This window comes from Microplitis mediator, chromosome 9, assembly GCF_029852145.1.
Source record: "Microplitis mediator isolate UGA2020A chromosome 9, iyMicMedi2.1, whole genome shotgun sequence".
In the NCBI taxonomy this organism is placed as follows: Eukaryota; Metazoa; Arthropoda; class Insecta; order Hymenoptera; family Braconidae; genus Microplitis; species Microplitis mediator.
In genome coordinates, this window is record NC_079977.1 from 14,764,888 (window position 1) to 14,782,583 (window position 17,696).

The 17,696-nt window shown below is 32.3% G+C and overlaps 3 protein-coding genes across 3 annotated transcripts; 2 read left to right on the forward strand and 1 right to left on the reverse strand.

The window, feature by feature from the left end:
* Positions 1 to 2,478: 2,478 nt before the first annotated feature.
* LOC130674187 (tigger transposable element-derived protein 6-like) lies at positions 2,479 to 4,138 on the forward strand. The gene is made up of 3 exons (XM_057479457.1): positions 2,479 to 2,841; positions 2,956 to 3,915; positions 4,088 to 4,138. Exons 1-3 carry the CDS (start codon positions 2,479 to 2,481, stop codon positions 4,136 to 4,138), a joined length of 1,374 nt encoding a protein of 457 aa, XP_057335440.1.
* Positions 3,921 to 10,915, reverse strand: LOC130674780 (uncharacterized). Its single transcript, XM_057480195.1, has 3 exons — positions 10,178 to 10,915; positions 10,034 to 10,120; positions 3,921 to 6,166 (listed from the first exon to the last, which is right to left on the reverse strand). Exons 1-3 carry the CDS (start codon positions 10,338 to 10,340, stop codon positions 4,173 to 4,175), a joined length of 2,244 nt encoding a protein of 747 aa, XP_057336178.1. The 5' UTR covers positions 10,341 to 10,915; the 3' UTR covers positions 3,921 to 4,172.
* On the forward strand, positions 10,365 to 16,426 carry LOC130674781 (uncharacterized). The gene is made up of 5 exons (XM_057480196.1): positions 10,365 to 10,754; positions 11,042 to 11,425; positions 11,666 to 12,267; positions 12,378 to 12,579; positions 15,754 to 16,426. Exons 1-4 carry the CDS (start codon positions 10,610 to 10,612, stop codon positions 12,507 to 12,509), a joined length of 1,263 nt encoding a protein of 420 aa, XP_057336179.1. The 5' UTR covers positions 10,365 to 10,609; the 3' UTR covers positions 12,510 to 12,579; positions 15,754 to 16,426.
* Positions 16,427 to 17,696: the final 1,270 nt, after the last annotated feature.

Consider the following 17,696-nt stretch of genomic DNA (forward strand, 5'->3'; position numbering starts at 1 on the left):
TTGTGACAACGATCAATTGATGTTCTGTTTAATATACGACTAATTGTTTTGTAATTCTGATCAATTATTTATCGTAATCGTCAGTGCCTGACCTTTCCCGATCTACCACCCTGAGCCGACATTGTTGATAATTGTTTATTTGGTGATTATTACATCACCTGGCGCCCAACTAATAATTTTGAACAAATTTGCCAAAAATCGTAAGTGTGTTCGGACTTCACTCCTCCAGATCTCCGGTGGTGAAAAACCCGTTACAAAATATACACATAACAATAAAAAGAAACGATATGAACAAAGATAAACTTATTTACACGATATGAAAAAGAAAAATTTTAGTTGCAGAATAATAATTTTATTAACGAGATACTAATTTAACTTACTTCTAAACGAACATTTATGGCATGCCAAAATTCTAAAATTGATTCAAATTATAAATTAAATGAATAAAAAAATAAAAATAGAAATAAATGAATAAATAAAATGATATTATTTACATAAAAATAGTGATAGACAATTGAAATATTTTCATAAATATTTTAACGACCCGGGTAAAAATAAAGCAATCTACGGTAGATTTATAGAAGATCTACCACAGATCTTTCGCTTACAGATCTGCAAAAGATCTACCGAAAGTCTGTCTGAGGAGACAAAATTCGAAAAAACATAAAATACATCAGAGACTCCTGAGAGATCTCTTGCAGATCTGCGATAGATATGTGATAGATCTCCGGTTAATCTGTAATTGACAAACTTGTAATAGACCTCTGATAAGTGAGTCAGAGACTAATCAATTTAAATTCGGTGAGTCATATTATCTGTTAGACGGGGCTAAAAATTAAATGTGACATAAACTTTAGATCTGAGAAAATTTTTTTTTACAATTTTAAAAACTTAACTTACCTTCTTTATCTTAAGCTAGCATAAATTATCGCGGTCCAGAGAGTTATGTCACGGTCAAAGAAGAAAAAATTCAAACGGTCTTCAATAAGTTAAAGAAAATTTCTCACTGGATCTCTATAACTGACCCATTTTAAAACACAGGATAATTGCTATATTGTTGAGCCTGATTTTGTTGTATTATTGCATTTACTAACAGTTTTAAAATTTAACTTGGGGGTTTTTCCTTACACTTATTGGCATTGAAATATTTTCTACTGGTAAATCAAATTTTCTGTCAATTTAGGGTTAAAACTTTATTTGTATGAGCGCATTTAAAAAAATCTGACAATTGTCAAATGCTGTGTTTTAAAATCGGGCAGCTGACCAATCCATTCAACAACAGCCTAGAAAATTTCCAAAGATAAAAACACCAGCACTGCTATGGAAAATTTTCAAAAGTAAAAAACGTTTGTAATAAATTGAAGTTCATTTATTGGCTTGTTTTTATCTTAAGGCTTTGATGTACAAAAATTTTTATTGCTTGTCTTGAATTTTGAAGAAATAACTTGAAATCAAATTAATAGATGAACTTACCGCATTAGATACTTGTTTATTTGTAATCAACGACTTAAACATTTAAATATCTCATAAAAAAATTTTAAAAGACAACGTTTTGAATTAGATAAAATAATTCATTGACAATCAATAGTACATACGGGATCAATAATAAATAAATAGTTGTTATCCTTAAAATTCTCAACAGTATAACAGACTGATTTTAAATTATCAATGTCAACAACGAGTAATTCTGTGTTATCAATTATTTTACTCATGTGTATGGAATCTATCATTACATCGGTCAATGCTTCGAAAGGTGTTGTTGTTTCTAATTTCTTAATAATGGCATAAAATTTTGAATTTGCATCACAATTTTCACATCTACTGACACAATCACAGAAACACAATTGAATGAATTTTGAAATTAAACCGAATTCACAACTATTGAGGTCAGCATTAAAATATTTTACATACATCGAATTAATTTTTCTTTTCCGCTGGTATAATTGAGATTCGTAAACAGTTCTATTTTTTAATAATTTCTGAAATTCGTACATTTTTGTGACATCATCCATATTATTGACGATAGATAAACGAGTTAATAAATCATGAGGTAAATCATTGATGCGTTTGCTAGTTCCAATAATAAATGTACAGTAGACTCTCGATAACTCGAACCTCGTTAAGTCGAAATCCTCGGTAACTCGAAAAAAATTTGTATTCCCTTCCGCTGAACCCTTAAATACGCGATATCTCGAATTATTTAGACTCTGTAACTCGAACTTAGTATCGTTTCCCTTCCGGTATCGATTAGGCATATTTATACTCTATAACTCGAATTTTAAAAGTGAATCTCTATAAGTCGAAGTTAGTAAAATTTAAGTACGTTTTTCTCCGTACTTTCCAGGCTTATAGCAATCAAATCTTAATTCCTGTAGGAATGTTCAATGCTTCTTACATTCTTGTTTGTAGTGTATATTTTCTCTCTAAATTATTTTCTTGCAAAGTTGTTGACTGCTAATCAGTTCGTATCTAGACATCATGAGTGCTAAACGAAAATTAACAACTTTAACTTTACAAGAAAAGTTCGATGTTATTAACACGGTAAAAACTGGGATGAAGAAAAAAGACGTAGCAGCTCAATACGGGATACCTGCTAGTACTTTATCAACCATAATTAAAAATGAAGCTGAAATTTTATTAAGGTACGAGAAAAGTGGAAACATATCATACAAAAGAAGACGAGTGGCTGAATTTCCTGACTTTGAAGAAGGTCTACTGACCTGGTTTAAGCAGTGCCGCGACAAAAACATAAGTGTATCTGGTCGTGTTTTACGCGAGAAGGCTGAAGAATATTCGAAACTGCTTGGACACAATTCTTTTCGTGCTAATAATGGCTGGTTGGTAAATTTTAAAAAACGTCACAATCTTGTTTTTAAAAAAATTTGCGGTGAAAGTGTGAGTGTGAACAATCAGGTATGTGACGAATGGTTAATTGAATTGAAACGGTTATTAAAGGATTACGAGCCAAAAGATATATTTAATGCTGATGAGACCGGCCTTTTCTTCAAGTGTCTACCTGACAAAACACTGATTTTTAAGAATGAGAAATGCTATGGTGGAAAACATAGCAAAGAGCGATTGACAATATTGCTAGCAACAAATATGACAGGATCAGAAAAATTGAAACCGTTAGTTATTGGGAAATCTAAAAAACCACGTTGTTTTTCTGGCTGTAAATCTTTGCCATTGGACTATGAAGCTAACACGAAAGCCTGGATGACATCTGAAATATTCAAGGAATGGCTACTGAAAATTGACAAAAAAATGATTAAGGATAAACGTAACATATTGCTTTTCATTGATAACTGTACAGCTCACAACGTAATTCCACCATTAAAAGCCATAAAAGTTAAATTTCTGCCGCCGAATACGACATCTAAACTACAGCCCCTAGATCAAGGAATAATTAAAAATTTCAAATCCTATTATAGAAAGGAAGTTGTAAGAAAACTTATAGGTGATATGGAACAACATTCAAATTCACCTATTACTGTACTGCAGGCAATGAGGATGGCAGATAAAGCGTGGAGGAGTGTATCTGCAAGAACAATATCGAATTGCTTTAACAGTTGCGGATTTTCGATGCCACTTAATACGTCTACTCCTGAAGATGTTCTTAAAGAAGTTCTTGAAGATGCTAATTTAGATGAATTACAAGCAGATTGGAATCAACTTCAAAACATAGAAGTTCAGTTCGAAGATTACGTGACTTGTGATGATGATCTAGCGACCACTGGAACGCTGACTGATGCTGAAATAATTGACATTGTAAATCAGAATGATACTGTTAATCCAGATGACCTCGATGACGCTGATTTATCTAATTCTGAACCAGCAATTACAACTAAACAAGCTAGAGAAGCAGTTGACACACTACGATCCTATGTCGAAAGATGTATTGACATTGAGGATCATGTATTCGATTCACTTTTTAAACTTGAAAAATTAATTGATAAAAAATCTGAGAATTCTTTACTTCAGAAAAAAATAACAGAATTTATGTAATATTTTTTTCCTCAATAATTGATAATTTTTTAAAATAAATATGCTTCATATAACAGAAATCAATTTTTTTCTTAATTTTTAGTCTAATCTTCTTGCAAATTTCGAACATCTTGTTAAGTCGAAAACTCGTTAACTCGAAGTTTTTATCACTTCCCTTGAGGTTCGAGTTATCGAGAGTCCACTGTATTAGCAGATATTTTTTTTAATTTACGCCTATTCTTTCCACTCAGCTCTAATCTTTCACAGAATGAAACTATCTGAGAGCCAGGAAAGAAGGTTTTGAATTTTTCTTGAGTTATGTTAATGAATATTGTTACAGCAGAAGAGATTTGAAGCTGAACATACCGGGTTCCATGAATAAGTTTTTTTAACAGACCATTTAAACCTTCGAATGGATAACATGATGTCACCCAAAGTGGTCCTAAATCTCGAACAACATTGGGTAAATGGAGCAGATGGTGAAGATTGCAAGTCATATGATTAAGACCGTATAAATCTTCAAATCTTCCTACGAATTCAGAGAGTAATCGCGATGCCAATGTAATCATCTGATCAGAAATACTTTCTTGATGCAACAGAGAAACGGCCGAGACAAAAAACTTTAAATGATCAAAGTAAGTTTTATCCATCAAATCATGGAGAAGCGGCAAGGAGTAATATAAAAGGAAAGCTCGGAACTCATGTGCTTTCCAATACTTTATATCAGATATTGATCGTGGGAGTCTGAGTACATTACACGGCGGCCGAATAGATCGAATTCTTGAATTGATCTCGTCAACGTATCGATACATCGAAGCTCTATGGGTCGCAAATTGTTTGTCAAATAACAATGAAAACAATTTGTTGCAGACGCCTAAGTCAACACAATGCATGGAATCAACTGCAGTGGTTCTAATAAAGTCATAGCAAATTTTGGATAAAAACGTAGGACCTTTTACCCCCTTCACTGGTTTATTTGAATTTATCGCACTTTTCGCGTATTTGATAGTTTCTTCGGTAGTTCGGTTCTTTAATGGTATCTTGTAACGATACGATTGAACGTGGTTGACCTTTTCACTTTCAACTTTACATTTTTGACATCCGTAACGAGCCATATGTGGAGACATGTTTAGAAATTGTGCTTTTGCAGGCAAATCTAGAGTACCGCACATAATGAAGCCTTGTACAAGCAGTGGAAGATTTAAACCCGGAACGTTAAAATGAAAGCCTTCGTACAAGATTTTGAGCTCATTATAGAATGCAGACATGAATTTGTTAGCATCAGGTTTTTCATAACCGAACCATAAACCTGCAAATATAGTATTTTCAGGTTTTATTCGTTCCAAAAATGGTAACTCGTTAATCCTCAGAAAGAAAGGCCATATATTGAATTTCGAAGACTTGAATGGAGAAACGCCATCTGTATTCCATGTAAATGAAATATTCGCACATTTAGAGAGAAGTTGATTAATATTCATAAACGAACTGTAGACATTGCCATCATAAATATCTTCTTTATTTCTAATGTTTAATTTGGTTCTAGTAAAACGATATTTCAATAAATCATAAAATCCGCTGCGTGAAAACATTGCTGATAACTGAGCAAGGATAGACATAGTGATAAAATAAGGAGCACTAGAATCTTTAGTAGTAACGTGTTCGCAATTAGGGCATCTACCATACTCAGATGGCAACGAAAAGTGACACTGGGGACAGAAAAAATGACGATCATAATTGATTCTCAAACGATCAAAGTATTTTTTGAATTTATACTTAGTTTTTAAACAATGGTTGGGCTCAATGCAATGGGCACTTATAAGTGATAATAAATCTGACAAAAGAGCATCAGAAACTTTATGACGCAAAGTAAAAAGAAGAATAGCAAGTGAACTTTCGTGAAAAGAAAGAGGTGCTCCAGGATAAAGAGGTTTTTCAGAAATATTATCATTAGAATCACTTTCTTCAGACGATAAGCTTTCCTCAGAAGATATGCTTCGTCCACTATCAGAAGCTTGGGAAGAATAACAGGAAAACAGTGTCTCATGACTAGAAATAGAAATCCAATCATCGTCTTCAGAATTTGAATGATTTTCTTCTAAAGAAGGTGATATTCTTCCATTCAACAGCTCCAAGATGTCTTCTGCATTGTAACTGTCAGAAAATAGATCAGGAATAGTTGAATCTATAAATGAAAATAGAAAAGAAAATATCAGTCGTGATTATTAAAGAAAAAAATTTTACAAAGATCGTAAGAGTAAACCGGATAATGAGCAGTATAAACATGAACTGACCTAAATTCTATAAAACAGTGTTCTAACTCAAGATGTAATTGAAACAGAAACAAGAACGAGGCAAGCAATGTTTAAAAATTTTAGACAAGAACTGATAAATTCTATTTTCTCGTCGAAAAACTGTTGCAAAATGAAGTTTTGAAATTAGGAATTGATCAGAAAATAAAAGTTACTTCTCGAATTTATTAAGCATTGTAAGGATGTAATAAAGCTGCTCTCCGAAAATAATAAATACTAAAACCAATCGTAAGTACTTAAAATACGAATAATTTGATAGCTCCATCACCTACAATGCTCTCGAAATTTGAAATAATATTAACTAAACTTGGAGGTTTGTATAAAAAAGCTCTTCTAAAATCACCAAATAACGTAAGCACACGCACCGGCACAAAATTTAGATATTTAACTCCACTAAAGTGAAGTACAACCTCTACTAAAGTACTCAAAATTTGTTTCAGTATTTACGTCATTGAATTGATAATGCAACTGAATCTAACCACCAAAGTTTCTAGCGAAAATAATAATCAGTGCTGACCGAATATTTTTAAAGCTCGATCTCCTCAACCTTTCTCGAAGGATCATAGAATACTTTATCGATACATTAGCTAGGTCACGAAAGCTCTCTTAAAATTAAAAAATACCGTAACCACCAGTCTGTTTTTTTATCGCGACCGAATTTTATGCTTCAGTCACCGAAACCTTCAACATTTCTCGAAAAATTTTATCAGAGAAATAGTTTGGTTACAGAAGCTCTCCTGAAATTACCAATTACCCCGAAGAACACCTGCCTATTTTTTATCACAACCGAATTTAATGCTTCACCGTCACCGAAACCTTCAACATTTCTTGAAAAATTTTATCAGAAAAATAGTTTGGTTATGAAAGCTCTCCGAAAATTACCAAGTACCCTGCTACCCGCATGTTGTTTCGCCACAAACGTATTCAATGCTCCATCTCCACCAAAGCCTTTCAAACTATTCAAATTACTTTATCAGAAAAATCATTCGGTTATGAAAGCTCTTCCGAAATTACCAAATACCGCGACTAACCGTCTGTTCTTTTATCACAGCCGAATTGAACGATTTTCCTTCGACAAGGTCCTCAAAATTTCTTAATCAATTGTATAAGAAAAAAAATAGCTGAGTTATAAAAGCTCTCCAAAAATTACTAAATACCTGACCGACCGGGAAAAAATGATCAGACCTGATCAGACATGAACAGGCATGAGTCTTCAGGCCTGATCAGGCCTGATCATACATGGTCAGGTCTGAAAGCTCATTGTTACTTTTAATTAATTATTTTGCTTAATTTTATTGATATAGTACTTGATAGAGTCATACGAAATTCTCTATAATGAATTAAAATAAAAAAAAAAATGATTATATATAATTGTACGGCTGTAACACCAGCAGTCACCCATCCAACTACTAACCACGCTCAATGCTGCTTAACTTTGGTGATATCCGTGCGCCTTGAAGTTCTCGCCTGCTGTGCTGCTATCTTATGTGTCAAAAATTTTATGAATCATATAACGTATCAAATAAGTTTATCATAGATATAATATAAAAATTGATTTTATATTTTTGGATCGTCTTAATTTATTTATTTAACCTAATCTTATTATAACATCACATTTATTTAAATAATAAAATAAGTATTGATTTTAATATTACGCAGGAGCAGAGCAGACCAAAATTTTCCTTAGGAAATGTAATAAATTTTTTTATTTCAAAATTATTTAAACGTAATGATGAAAATAGTTTTGCACATTTTGTGATGACCAAAAAAATTTTTTTTGTCAAATAAAAAATTTTTATTACATCTCTGAATATGCAAGTCTGATCAGATCTATCCCGGAAAAAAATCATCAGACCTGACCATGCCTGTTCATGTATTATCAGGCCTGAAATTAGACCTGCTCATGCCTGTTCATGTATGATCAGGCCGGTAATTAGACATGGTCATGCCTGTCCACGTCTGTTCATGTCTGAAGCGTTAAATACGCTCAGGCCTGATCATACCTGCCCATGCCTGTCCATATCTGTTCATCCCTGTTCATGTCTGAAGCGTTAAGTACGCTCAGGCCTGATCATACCTGTCCATGTCTGTTCGTGTCTGAAGGGTTAAATACGCTCATGCCTGTTTATGTCTGATCAGGCCTGTCCATACCTATTCATATCTGATCAGGCCTGTCCATGCCTGAAGGGTTAAATACGCTCATGTCTGATCAGGCCTGTGCATGCATTTTCATGTTTGAAGCATTAAATATGCTCAGGCCTGTTCATGCCTGTCCATGCCTAGGCATGAACCCTTCAGACATGAACAGGCCTGAGCGTATTTGACGCTTCAGGCATGGACCGGCATGATCATGTTTAATTTTAGGCCTGATCATACATGAACAGGCATTATCAGGTATAATTTCAGGCCTGATCATACATGAACATGCATGGTCAGGTCTGATCATTTTTTCCCGGGCACTTGTCTTTTTTTTTACCTCTACCGGATTTAGTGCTTCAGCTTCTCCGAGACCCTCAGAATTTTTTGAATTATTTTATCAGAGCAATAGTTTTGTTACAAAAGCTCTCCAAAAATTACCAATTACCTCGAACATCTGTCTGTTTTTTTTTATCACGGCCGAATTTAATGCTTCACCTCCACCGGGGCCCTTGAAACTCTTAAAATGATTCTATTGAAAAAAATAGTTTACTTTCAAAAGCTCTCCTACAATGACTTAACAATGATTACCTGTCTGTTTTTTTTATTACGTTGATTTGGTTATTAAAGCTCTCCAACTATCACCAAGTACTCTGATCACCTGTCTTTTTATTAGATTTCATAGAAATCTAACTATTGCATTGGTCCTCATGACGGAACTTTTGAAAAATTTGGTATATTCCGACTTTTCAAAATTTCTCGAAAAATTTTATTAGAAAAATAGTTTAGTTATAAAAGCTCTCCAAATATTACTAAGTACCCTGACCACTTATCTGTATTTTATCACGTCCGAATTTAATGCTCCACCTTCACTGATGCTCTTGAAACTTTTTAAATGATTATGTTAAAAGAAAAAGTTTGCTTTCAGAAGCTCTCCCAAAATTATCAAGCACTCTGACCACCTGTCTGATTTTTTTATCACGACTAAATTTAATAATGCTCCACCTCCGGCGAGGCCCTCAAAATATTTTAAATTATTTTATCAGAAAAATAGTTTGGTTACAAAAGCTCTCCCAAAATTACCAAGTACCCTGACCACCTGTCTGCTTTTTTATCACGAACGAATTTTATGTTCCACCTCCACCGAGATCCTCAAAATTTAATAAATTATTTTTATCGGAAAAATAGTTCATTTATAAATGCTCTCTAAAAATTTTTAAGTATCCTGACCACCCGCATGTTTTTCTTTATTAAGATTTTAAATTTAATGCTTTACCTCCTCCGAGGCCCTAGATTTTTTTTTAATTATTTTATCAGAAATATAGTTTGGTTACAAAAGCTCTCCCAAAATTACCAAGTACCCCGACCAGCCAGATATTTTTTCATTACGAACGTATTTAATGCTCCACCCCTACCGAGGCCCTTAAAACTTTTTAAATTATTCTATTAAAAAAAAATAGTTTGCCTCCAAAAACTCTTCTGACATTACCAAGTACCGTGACCACCCGTCTGTTTTTTCATCACAAACGACTGTAGAGCTTTGGCTCCACTAAGTTTCAATATTTCTTCAAATATTTTCGAAAATGGATGGATTAATTTTTTACCTCGATTTTCAATCTCCTGGAACTCTGCATCACTTGGTTCTGCCCATTCCGAGTCACTCGATGAACTCCACGCGCAAGATTCGTTTCCTGTACTCACGAATTTCAATTATTAAAGTATTTTATTATTTATGTCATAGTTTGTACCTGTTGTTTCGCTATTTTCCGAGTCCTCTCTTGTGCTCGTTTCCGCATCTGACTGATCTTCTCTATTTCTACTATTTTCGCATTCTTCTTCCCTTATCATCCGCAATATTTTGTATTGGTATGATCTGGAGTATTCCTCGAATGATTTCACTCTCTTGGGCATCTTAATTTTTTTTTTCTTTAATTCGTAACTTTGTTGGTTACTTTTATTTATTTATTTTTTGTCTTTTTGTCGTTGCTTAATGGGATTTTATTTATCTATTTATTTAGTCAATTGTTTGTTATTTGGTTACCGTTGCCGTAACGTTAATTACTATTATCCATGGTAACGTTGTTTATTCACATCTAACCTCGAACGAGTTTATTAAAAATATATTTGTCAATATTGGTTTATTGATTTATCAAAACTTTCTTTAATCGTATCGTGAAATAATGCAACTCTGGGCTCTTGTCTTATGGTCTCAATCGTGCGAACGTGATATTTTAAAATATGATAGCATTAAATTCAACAAATCTGGTGACGCATCGGCCAAATGTAAAAATAAGTTTTATGCATTACAAATCCTACGCACAAGCGGTAAGTTAATTAATTATCAACGCGTGATTATTTTTTTTCCGACCAATGTAAGGCAGATAATTGAAAAATTATTTTTTTTTATAATTTTTTGTTTTGAATAATACTTAAAAATAATTGCTTAGACTTATTTTCTATTTATGTTTTTTTATTGTGTTCTTTTTTTTTTACTTTCCAAATCACATAGCGTTCGTAGATTTCATTTTCAAAATTCCGTTTACTATAATTTATTTATTAATTTTTCTCTGTCATAACTTTTCACTCGTTTTTTACGTATGTCTTATTATTAGAAGATAAAGAATGGCTAGAATCTTTGGAGGTTGATACTAATGGTAATGTTAAGTTACCACAAAATCTACAAGACAACAACAAGGCGGGGAAAGAGAAAGAGAACGGCGCAAAGAAGAAGAAAACTCCAGTAAACAATGCTGAGGGAAAAAGCTCTATAGACGGCGTGAAAAATATCCTTGGTGATATTTTTCCATCATCAAAGGTTGCAGAGTCCTCAAGTTCTGACGGTGATCTTTCGGATCGTGGGTATTCACCAACTCAGGAGGAGAAAATAGTCGATCCTCGCACTGGATCTAGAGTCACAATCGTAAAGGCTAATATTGAGTATGATAAACGGATTGAAAAAAAATTTGTTTGCAGTACTTGTAAAGCTTCTCAAAAAGGTACATTTTTTAATAGATTAAAAAAATATTCTGATTAGTTTTCTTATCTTTTATTCTATCGTTTTTTACTGTAAAATATTCTTAACTACGTATTGTTTTATTTTAATTTTCGTATTGGTTTTCTCACAATATTGACATAATTAAATGCAATTCAAAATTTCCTTAATTAACCGAAAAGTACTAATATTTTTAATCGATGTCTCAAACCTTTTTTTTATACTAAATTTATTTTGTCCAAAGATTTTACAAGAGGCTACGAGATAAGTATAGAGTTAATGGATTTTTTCCGGGAAAAAATAAGCCAATTTGGTACACAGAAAACAGACCATTTGAAGCCACCGTCTCAGTCTCTTCAGTCTACGATTTCAACTGCAAAGTCTTCCGGAAGTATTTTTCAGCCTTCTGAATTCCATTCGACTAAGATCAAAGATGTCTCAGACCAAGCTGAACATCATGACTTGGATTTTAATCGATACTCTCGCAGTCTAGATCCGACATTAGTGCTCAAGCCTAAAGATTGTTCCAGTGGATATCGTAAACAATCTAGTTCTCAACACTCAAGAAAAATTTTACCGAACAACCAAGGACCTCTGAAACAACCCAAGAAAGCTGCTGATTCTCATCTTATTACTTACAATTCTCCTAGCCCTGAAAATTTGTCTCCGTATCGTTCTCATCCGACACAAGAACAAGTCATTATTTCTCCGTCACCAAGTACTGGAATAAAATTGAATCCACAACCTAAAGAATCGTCAAACAAAGATCCTGTTAAAAGAATAATTAATAATAAAACTGATGACAAGGACGATCTGCCTCCATGGAACGTTGCATCAGATAAAAAAGTTGGTCAAAATGTTAAACTTCATCCTATGATTTAATCATTAAAATTTATTAGACTGTAAAGTGTATCAATTTTATCTGAAAAATAATTGAATCTAACCTCTTCACTTAGGAACAGCTTGGGGAAAATTCTGGCGTTTTCATTAACAGTGTGAATTTAAAGTACGTGAAAACTAAATTCAAAGAGGATTCTCCTGAAACAGCACGACGTTTATTCAAGTACATCATTGGCGAAGAACTATGAAAGACAATGAGCAGAACCGGTGGAAACGGATGGAAACCATTACCTTTAGATGTTTATCAATCGGTCTATGGTAAATATGGAATCGTAAAATCGTAGAATTGACTTTTAATGAATTTTTGAAAATGTTTAATTCTGTTGATTTCATTAATGATTTTCTTGCTCTACAGATTTTAGTTTTGTTGTTCACTTAGTGAATTTTACACAAAACTGTCTCAAAAGCAAGTTCCCTACAAAACGACTGTGTGCTTGCACCATTCTGACTTCGAAATTTGATTTGTAGTGTAATCTTCAGAATTTTCTATTCTATAAATTTCTTAAACTATTTTCATGCTCTATAAAACTCACTTTTATTGTCAACACAATGGATTTCGTACAAAATTGTCTCAAAAGCTAATTCTCTGCCCAGTTACTTAGGGTGAAATCTTCAAGATTTTCAATTTTAAAAATGTTTTTTAACTATTTTTATGTTCTAGAGATTTTAATTTTGTTGTTCAGTCGGTGACTTGTGTATAAAATTGTCCCAAAAGCTAGTTTCCTGCCCAACGACTATGTTCCTGCTAATTTATGACTTTAAAAACTTATTTGAGATAATAACTTCAAAATTTTCAATTTCAAAAATGGTTTTAGATTATTTTTATGTTCTAGAGATTCTAATTTTGCTGTTCACTCAGTTACTTGCATACAAAATGTTCCCAAAAGCTACTTCTCTGCCCAACAACTGTGTTCCTGCTAAATTATAAGTTCAAAAATTTATTTTGGGTGAAATCTTAAAAATTTTCAATTTCAAAAGTGGTTTTAAATTATTTATATGTTCTAGAAATTTTCAATTTGTTGTTTACTCAGTGACTTGTGTACAAAATTGTCCCAAAAGCTAGTTTTCTGCCCAACGACTGTGTTTCTGCAAAGTTATGACTTTAAAAACTTATTTGAGATAATATCTTCAAAATTATCAATTTCAAAAATAGTTTTAGATTATTTTTATGTTTTAGAGATTCTAATTTTGTTGTTCACTCAGTGACTTGTGTACAAAATTGTCCCAAAAGCTAGTTTTCTGCCCACCGTCTGAGTTTTTGCTAAATTATGACTTTTAAAACTTATTTGAGATAATATCTTCAAAATTTTTGATTTTAAAAATGGTTTTTGACTATTTTTATCTTCTGTAGATTTCAATTTTGCTGTTCACTCAGTTACTTGTATACCAAATGTTCCCAACAGCTAGTTTTCTGCCCAAAGATTGTGTTCCAGCTAAATTATGAATTCAAAAATTTATTTGTGTTGAAATCGTTAAAATTTTCAATTTTAAAAATGGTTTGAGACTATTTTTATCTTCTGTAGATTTTAATTTTGCTGTTCACTCAGTGACTAGTGGACAAAATTGTCCCAAAAGCTAGTTTTCTGCCCAACGACTGTGTTTCTGCTAAGTTATGACTTTAATAATTTATTTTAGATAATATCTTCAAAATTTTTAATTTACAAAATGGTTCTAGACTATTTTAATTGTCTATAGATTTTAATTTCGCTGTTTACTCAGTTACTTGTATACAAAATGTTCTCAAAAGCTAGTTTTCCGTCAAACGACTTTGTTCCTGCTAAATAATGACTTCAAAAGTTTACTTGGGATAATATCTTCAAAATTTTCAATTTTAAAAATGGTTCAAAATTATTCTCATGTTCTATAGATTTTAATTTTTTCTGTTCACCCACCGACTTGTGTACAATATTGTCCCAAGAGCTTGTTTTCTGACCAATGACTTTATTTCTGCTAAATTATGACTTCAAAAGTTTATTTGGGATAATATCTTCAAAATTTTTAATTTCAAAAATGGTTCAAAATTATTCTTATGTTCTATAGATTTCAATTTTGTTGTTCACTCACTGACATGCGTTCAAAATTGTCCCTAAATCTAGTTTTCTGCCCAACGACTGTGTTCCTGCTAAATGGTGAATTCAAAAATTTATTTGTGTTGAAATCTCCAAAATTTTCAATTTCAAAAATGGTTTTAGACTATTTTTATCTTCTATAGATTTCAATTTTGCTGTTCACTCAGTTACTTGTATACCAAATGTTCCCAAAAGCTAGTTTTCTGTCCAACGAATGTGTTCCTGCGAAATTATGACGTCAAAAATTTATTTGTGTTGAAATTTTTAAAATTTTCAATTTTAAAAATGGTTTTAGACTATTTTTATGTTCTAAAGATTTTAATTTTGCTGTTCACTCAGTGACTTGAGTACAAAATTGTCCCAAAAGCTAGTTTTCTGCCCACCGTCTGTGTTCCTGCTAAATTATGACTTTAAAAACTTATTTGAGATAATATCTTCAAAATTTTCAATTTCAAAAATGGTTTTATACTATTTTAATCTTCTATAGATCTAATTTCGCTGTTCACTCATTTACTTGCATACAAAATGTTCCCAAAAGCTAGTTTTCTGCCCAACGACTATATTCCTGCTAAATTATAAGTTCAAAAATTTATTTTGGGCGAAATCTTAAAAATTTTCAATTTCAAAAGTGGTTTTAGATTATTTTTATGTTCTAGAGATTTTAATTTTGTTGTTTACTCAGTGACTTGTGTACAAAATTGTCCCAAAAGCTAGTTTTCTGCCCAACGACTGTGTTTCTGCTAAGTTATGACTTTAAAAATTTATTTTAGATAATATCTTCAAAATTTTAAATCTAAAAAATGGTTTTAGACTATTTTAATCGTCTATAGATTTTAATTTCGCTGTTCACCCAGCGACTTGTGTACAATATTGTCCCAAAAGCTAGTTTTCTGTTCAACGACTGTGTTCCTGCTAAATTATGAATTCAAAAATTTTTTTGTGTTCGAAATCTTCAAAATTTTCGAATTATAAAAATTCCTTACACTCTTTTTATGCTCTACCGATTCTATTTTTCTTGTCTAGGCAATGAAATTTATACTGAGTTGTCTTGAAAGCTAGATCTCTCTTCAACAGCTATGTGCCTGCAAAATTACGACTTCAAATATGTATTTGTGGTGAAATCTTCAAAATTCCTTAGGTCTTTTTTATACTCTACAAAAATCATTGCTGTTGTGTTGGTAGTGAATTCTATATAAAATTGTTGTAGCAGCTAGTTTTTTGCCCAAAAACGTGATGGTTGAATTTTTGATGAAAGTAGAATAAATGCTTCTATATCCCAAATTTTACTAGAAGCTCGAATTGACTATATTTATTCGAATTACCACGATTTAAACACCTTATTAAGAATGCGTTTATTTTCTAGATTATGTGAGGTCGCATGCAAAACCAAAATTGTCCTGTGAAAAATTCGAACGGATTGTAACTCAAATGTTTACTTCACTCAGGCGGTTCAATCAAGATTCAAATGCCGCAAACAAAAATAATCGTTCAAAGAATTTATCAACAAGCTCACCGTTTCGCCACTCTTCCGTGGTTCCATCATCGAAGCCAATCAGTGCTTCCAATGCTATGGAAGCCAGATGTAACTCTTCGCTTTTGTCTCCCAATTACTCGTACCGAAAATTACATCATGGTAATACTTCACGTCCGAACAGCAATTCAAGAAGTTCATTATATGATCATCGTTCCACTGATGATCGTTCCTGCTCAAGAAGTCTTTCTCGACACCGTTCCCGCTCAAGAAATCTTTCACGACACCGTTCCCGCTCAAGAAGTCTCGTACGTTACCGTCCACGCGAAAGATCACGAAGCCGTTCCCATTACTCTGTTCACCGTAGTGGTCAAAGCCAGAGTAAACAATCTTACCGCCATGATAAATATTATTAATGCTCAATTCATAATTTTACCTATTTATCTACTTTTTTTTCATTTAAAACAAATACGATTTCTCTTCAATAGTGTTCATTAATTTTATTATTCTCTAAAGTTCATTTATCTCTTTCCTGTTTTGACTTTATATATTAATCAACCCAAATAAAAATTTATGAAAATTGATAAGGCATTACAACTCTCAATTTTTTCCTAGCCATGTAAGTTAAAATTTTTTTTAAATATCTAATTCTTTAGGAAAATTAAAGTTCATATTAAATTATCTATTAAATTATGTATTAAATTATCTATTAAAAATTTACGAGTGTCCTAAGATTATGAATGAAACACCAAGCTAACTAATCAGTCTTCTTCTAGTTCACCAGAGATCTATCACAAATATATCAATAGCAAATGAACCGAAGATTTATCACATTTCCATCACCGATCTGCAAGAGATCTCTCAGAAGTCTCTGATGTTTTTTTTGTTTTTTCGAATTTTGTCTCCTCAAACAGACTTTCGGTAGATCTTTTGCAGATCTGCAAGCGAAAGATCTGTGGTAGATCTTCTATAAATCTACCGTAGATTGCTTTATTTTTACCCGGGGACATACTATTTTATAACAGGCAGCATGATATTAGGTATGCGTATATATATTGCATACATATTAGGGTGCTCCGTTTGAAACGAAGATTTTTTTTTTTTCGTTCCCCATCAAAAATCTTGTTCTACATGTAAAAATAAAACTTCAGTGAAATTTTGAGCTCTTAATAACAATTTTAAGAACTGGAACAACGTCGTTGAAGTTTTCCCATGCTAAAAGCATGTAAATTTTGATTCTTTTCTTTTGATCGAATAAAACTCAACCCCATATTCACGCATCTTATCGGTTCAAAGTTTTCTTGGAAGAGAATTGTATGCTCTCTGAAAAAGCCTGTATGTGCTTAGCAGCACCTTCAACTACAGCCCTCGTGGAAGCCTTGAAAGTCTAATTTCCTACGAAATTAGTGGTTTTTTGTTGTTAACTTGTAAACGGTTTACTTTTGGGAAAAAAAGTACATGACATTTTTTGTAGGAAATTTAGTCTTCTACAAAAAAGTTTTCATAAGTAAAATCTCTAAAATCAATATTTAAAAAGATATATGAACTTTAACTAAGTAAAATTCGAAATTTTAACTAAATGTCAATGTTCAATACTATACAATATATTCAGTTATTAACTTATGGTAAGAATCAATTAATATATATTTATTCAAAATATAAAATGCCCGTAATTATTCATCGAAATTGTTCTAAAGTATCAACCTCATTTGCGATTCTTTTGAAAAATTGAATGATTAAAACACAGGTTTGAAGAATCTCGTTCGAATTTTCGATGTCCTTGGGACCTAACAGTTGGATTATGTTCAAAAAAACATGGTTTATGTAATGGTTTT

Coding starts and splice junctions, on each gene's coding strand:
- LOC130674187 (XM_057479457.1), top strand. CDS start 2,479: ATGAGTGCTAAACGAAAATTAACAACTTTAACTTTACAAGAAAAGTTC. Junction 2,842..2,955: donor GTGCTAATAATGGCTGGTTG/GTAAATTTTAAA, acceptor CGGTTATTAAAG/GATTACGAGCCAAAAGATAT. Junction 3,916..4,087: donor GTATTGACATTGAGGATCAT/GTATTCGATTCA, acceptor CTTAATTTTTAG/TCTAATCTTCTTGCAAATTT.
- LOC130674780 (XM_057480195.1), bottom strand. CDS start 10,340: ATGCCCAAGAGAGTGAAATCATTCGAGGAATACTCCAGATCATACCAA. Junction 10,121..10,177: donor GGAAAATAGCGAAACAACAG/GTACAAACTATG, acceptor TCGTGAGTACAG/GAAACGAATCTTGCGCGTGG. Junction 6,167..10,033: donor CCAGGAGATTGAAAATCGAG/GTAAAAAATTAA, acceptor TTTCATTTATAG/ATTCAACTATTCCTGATCTA.
- LOC130674781 (XM_057480196.1), top strand. CDS start 10,610: ATGCAACTCTGGGCTCTTGTCTTATGGTCTCAATCGTGCGAACGTGAT. Junction 11,426..11,665: donor TTGTAAAGCTTCTCAAAAAG/GTACATTTTTTA, acceptor TTTTGTCCAAAG/ATTTTACAAGAGGCTACGAG. Junction 12,268..12,377: donor ACGTTGCATCAGATAAAAAA/GTTGGTCAAAAT, acceptor CTCTTCACTTAG/GAACAGCTTGGGGAAAATTC.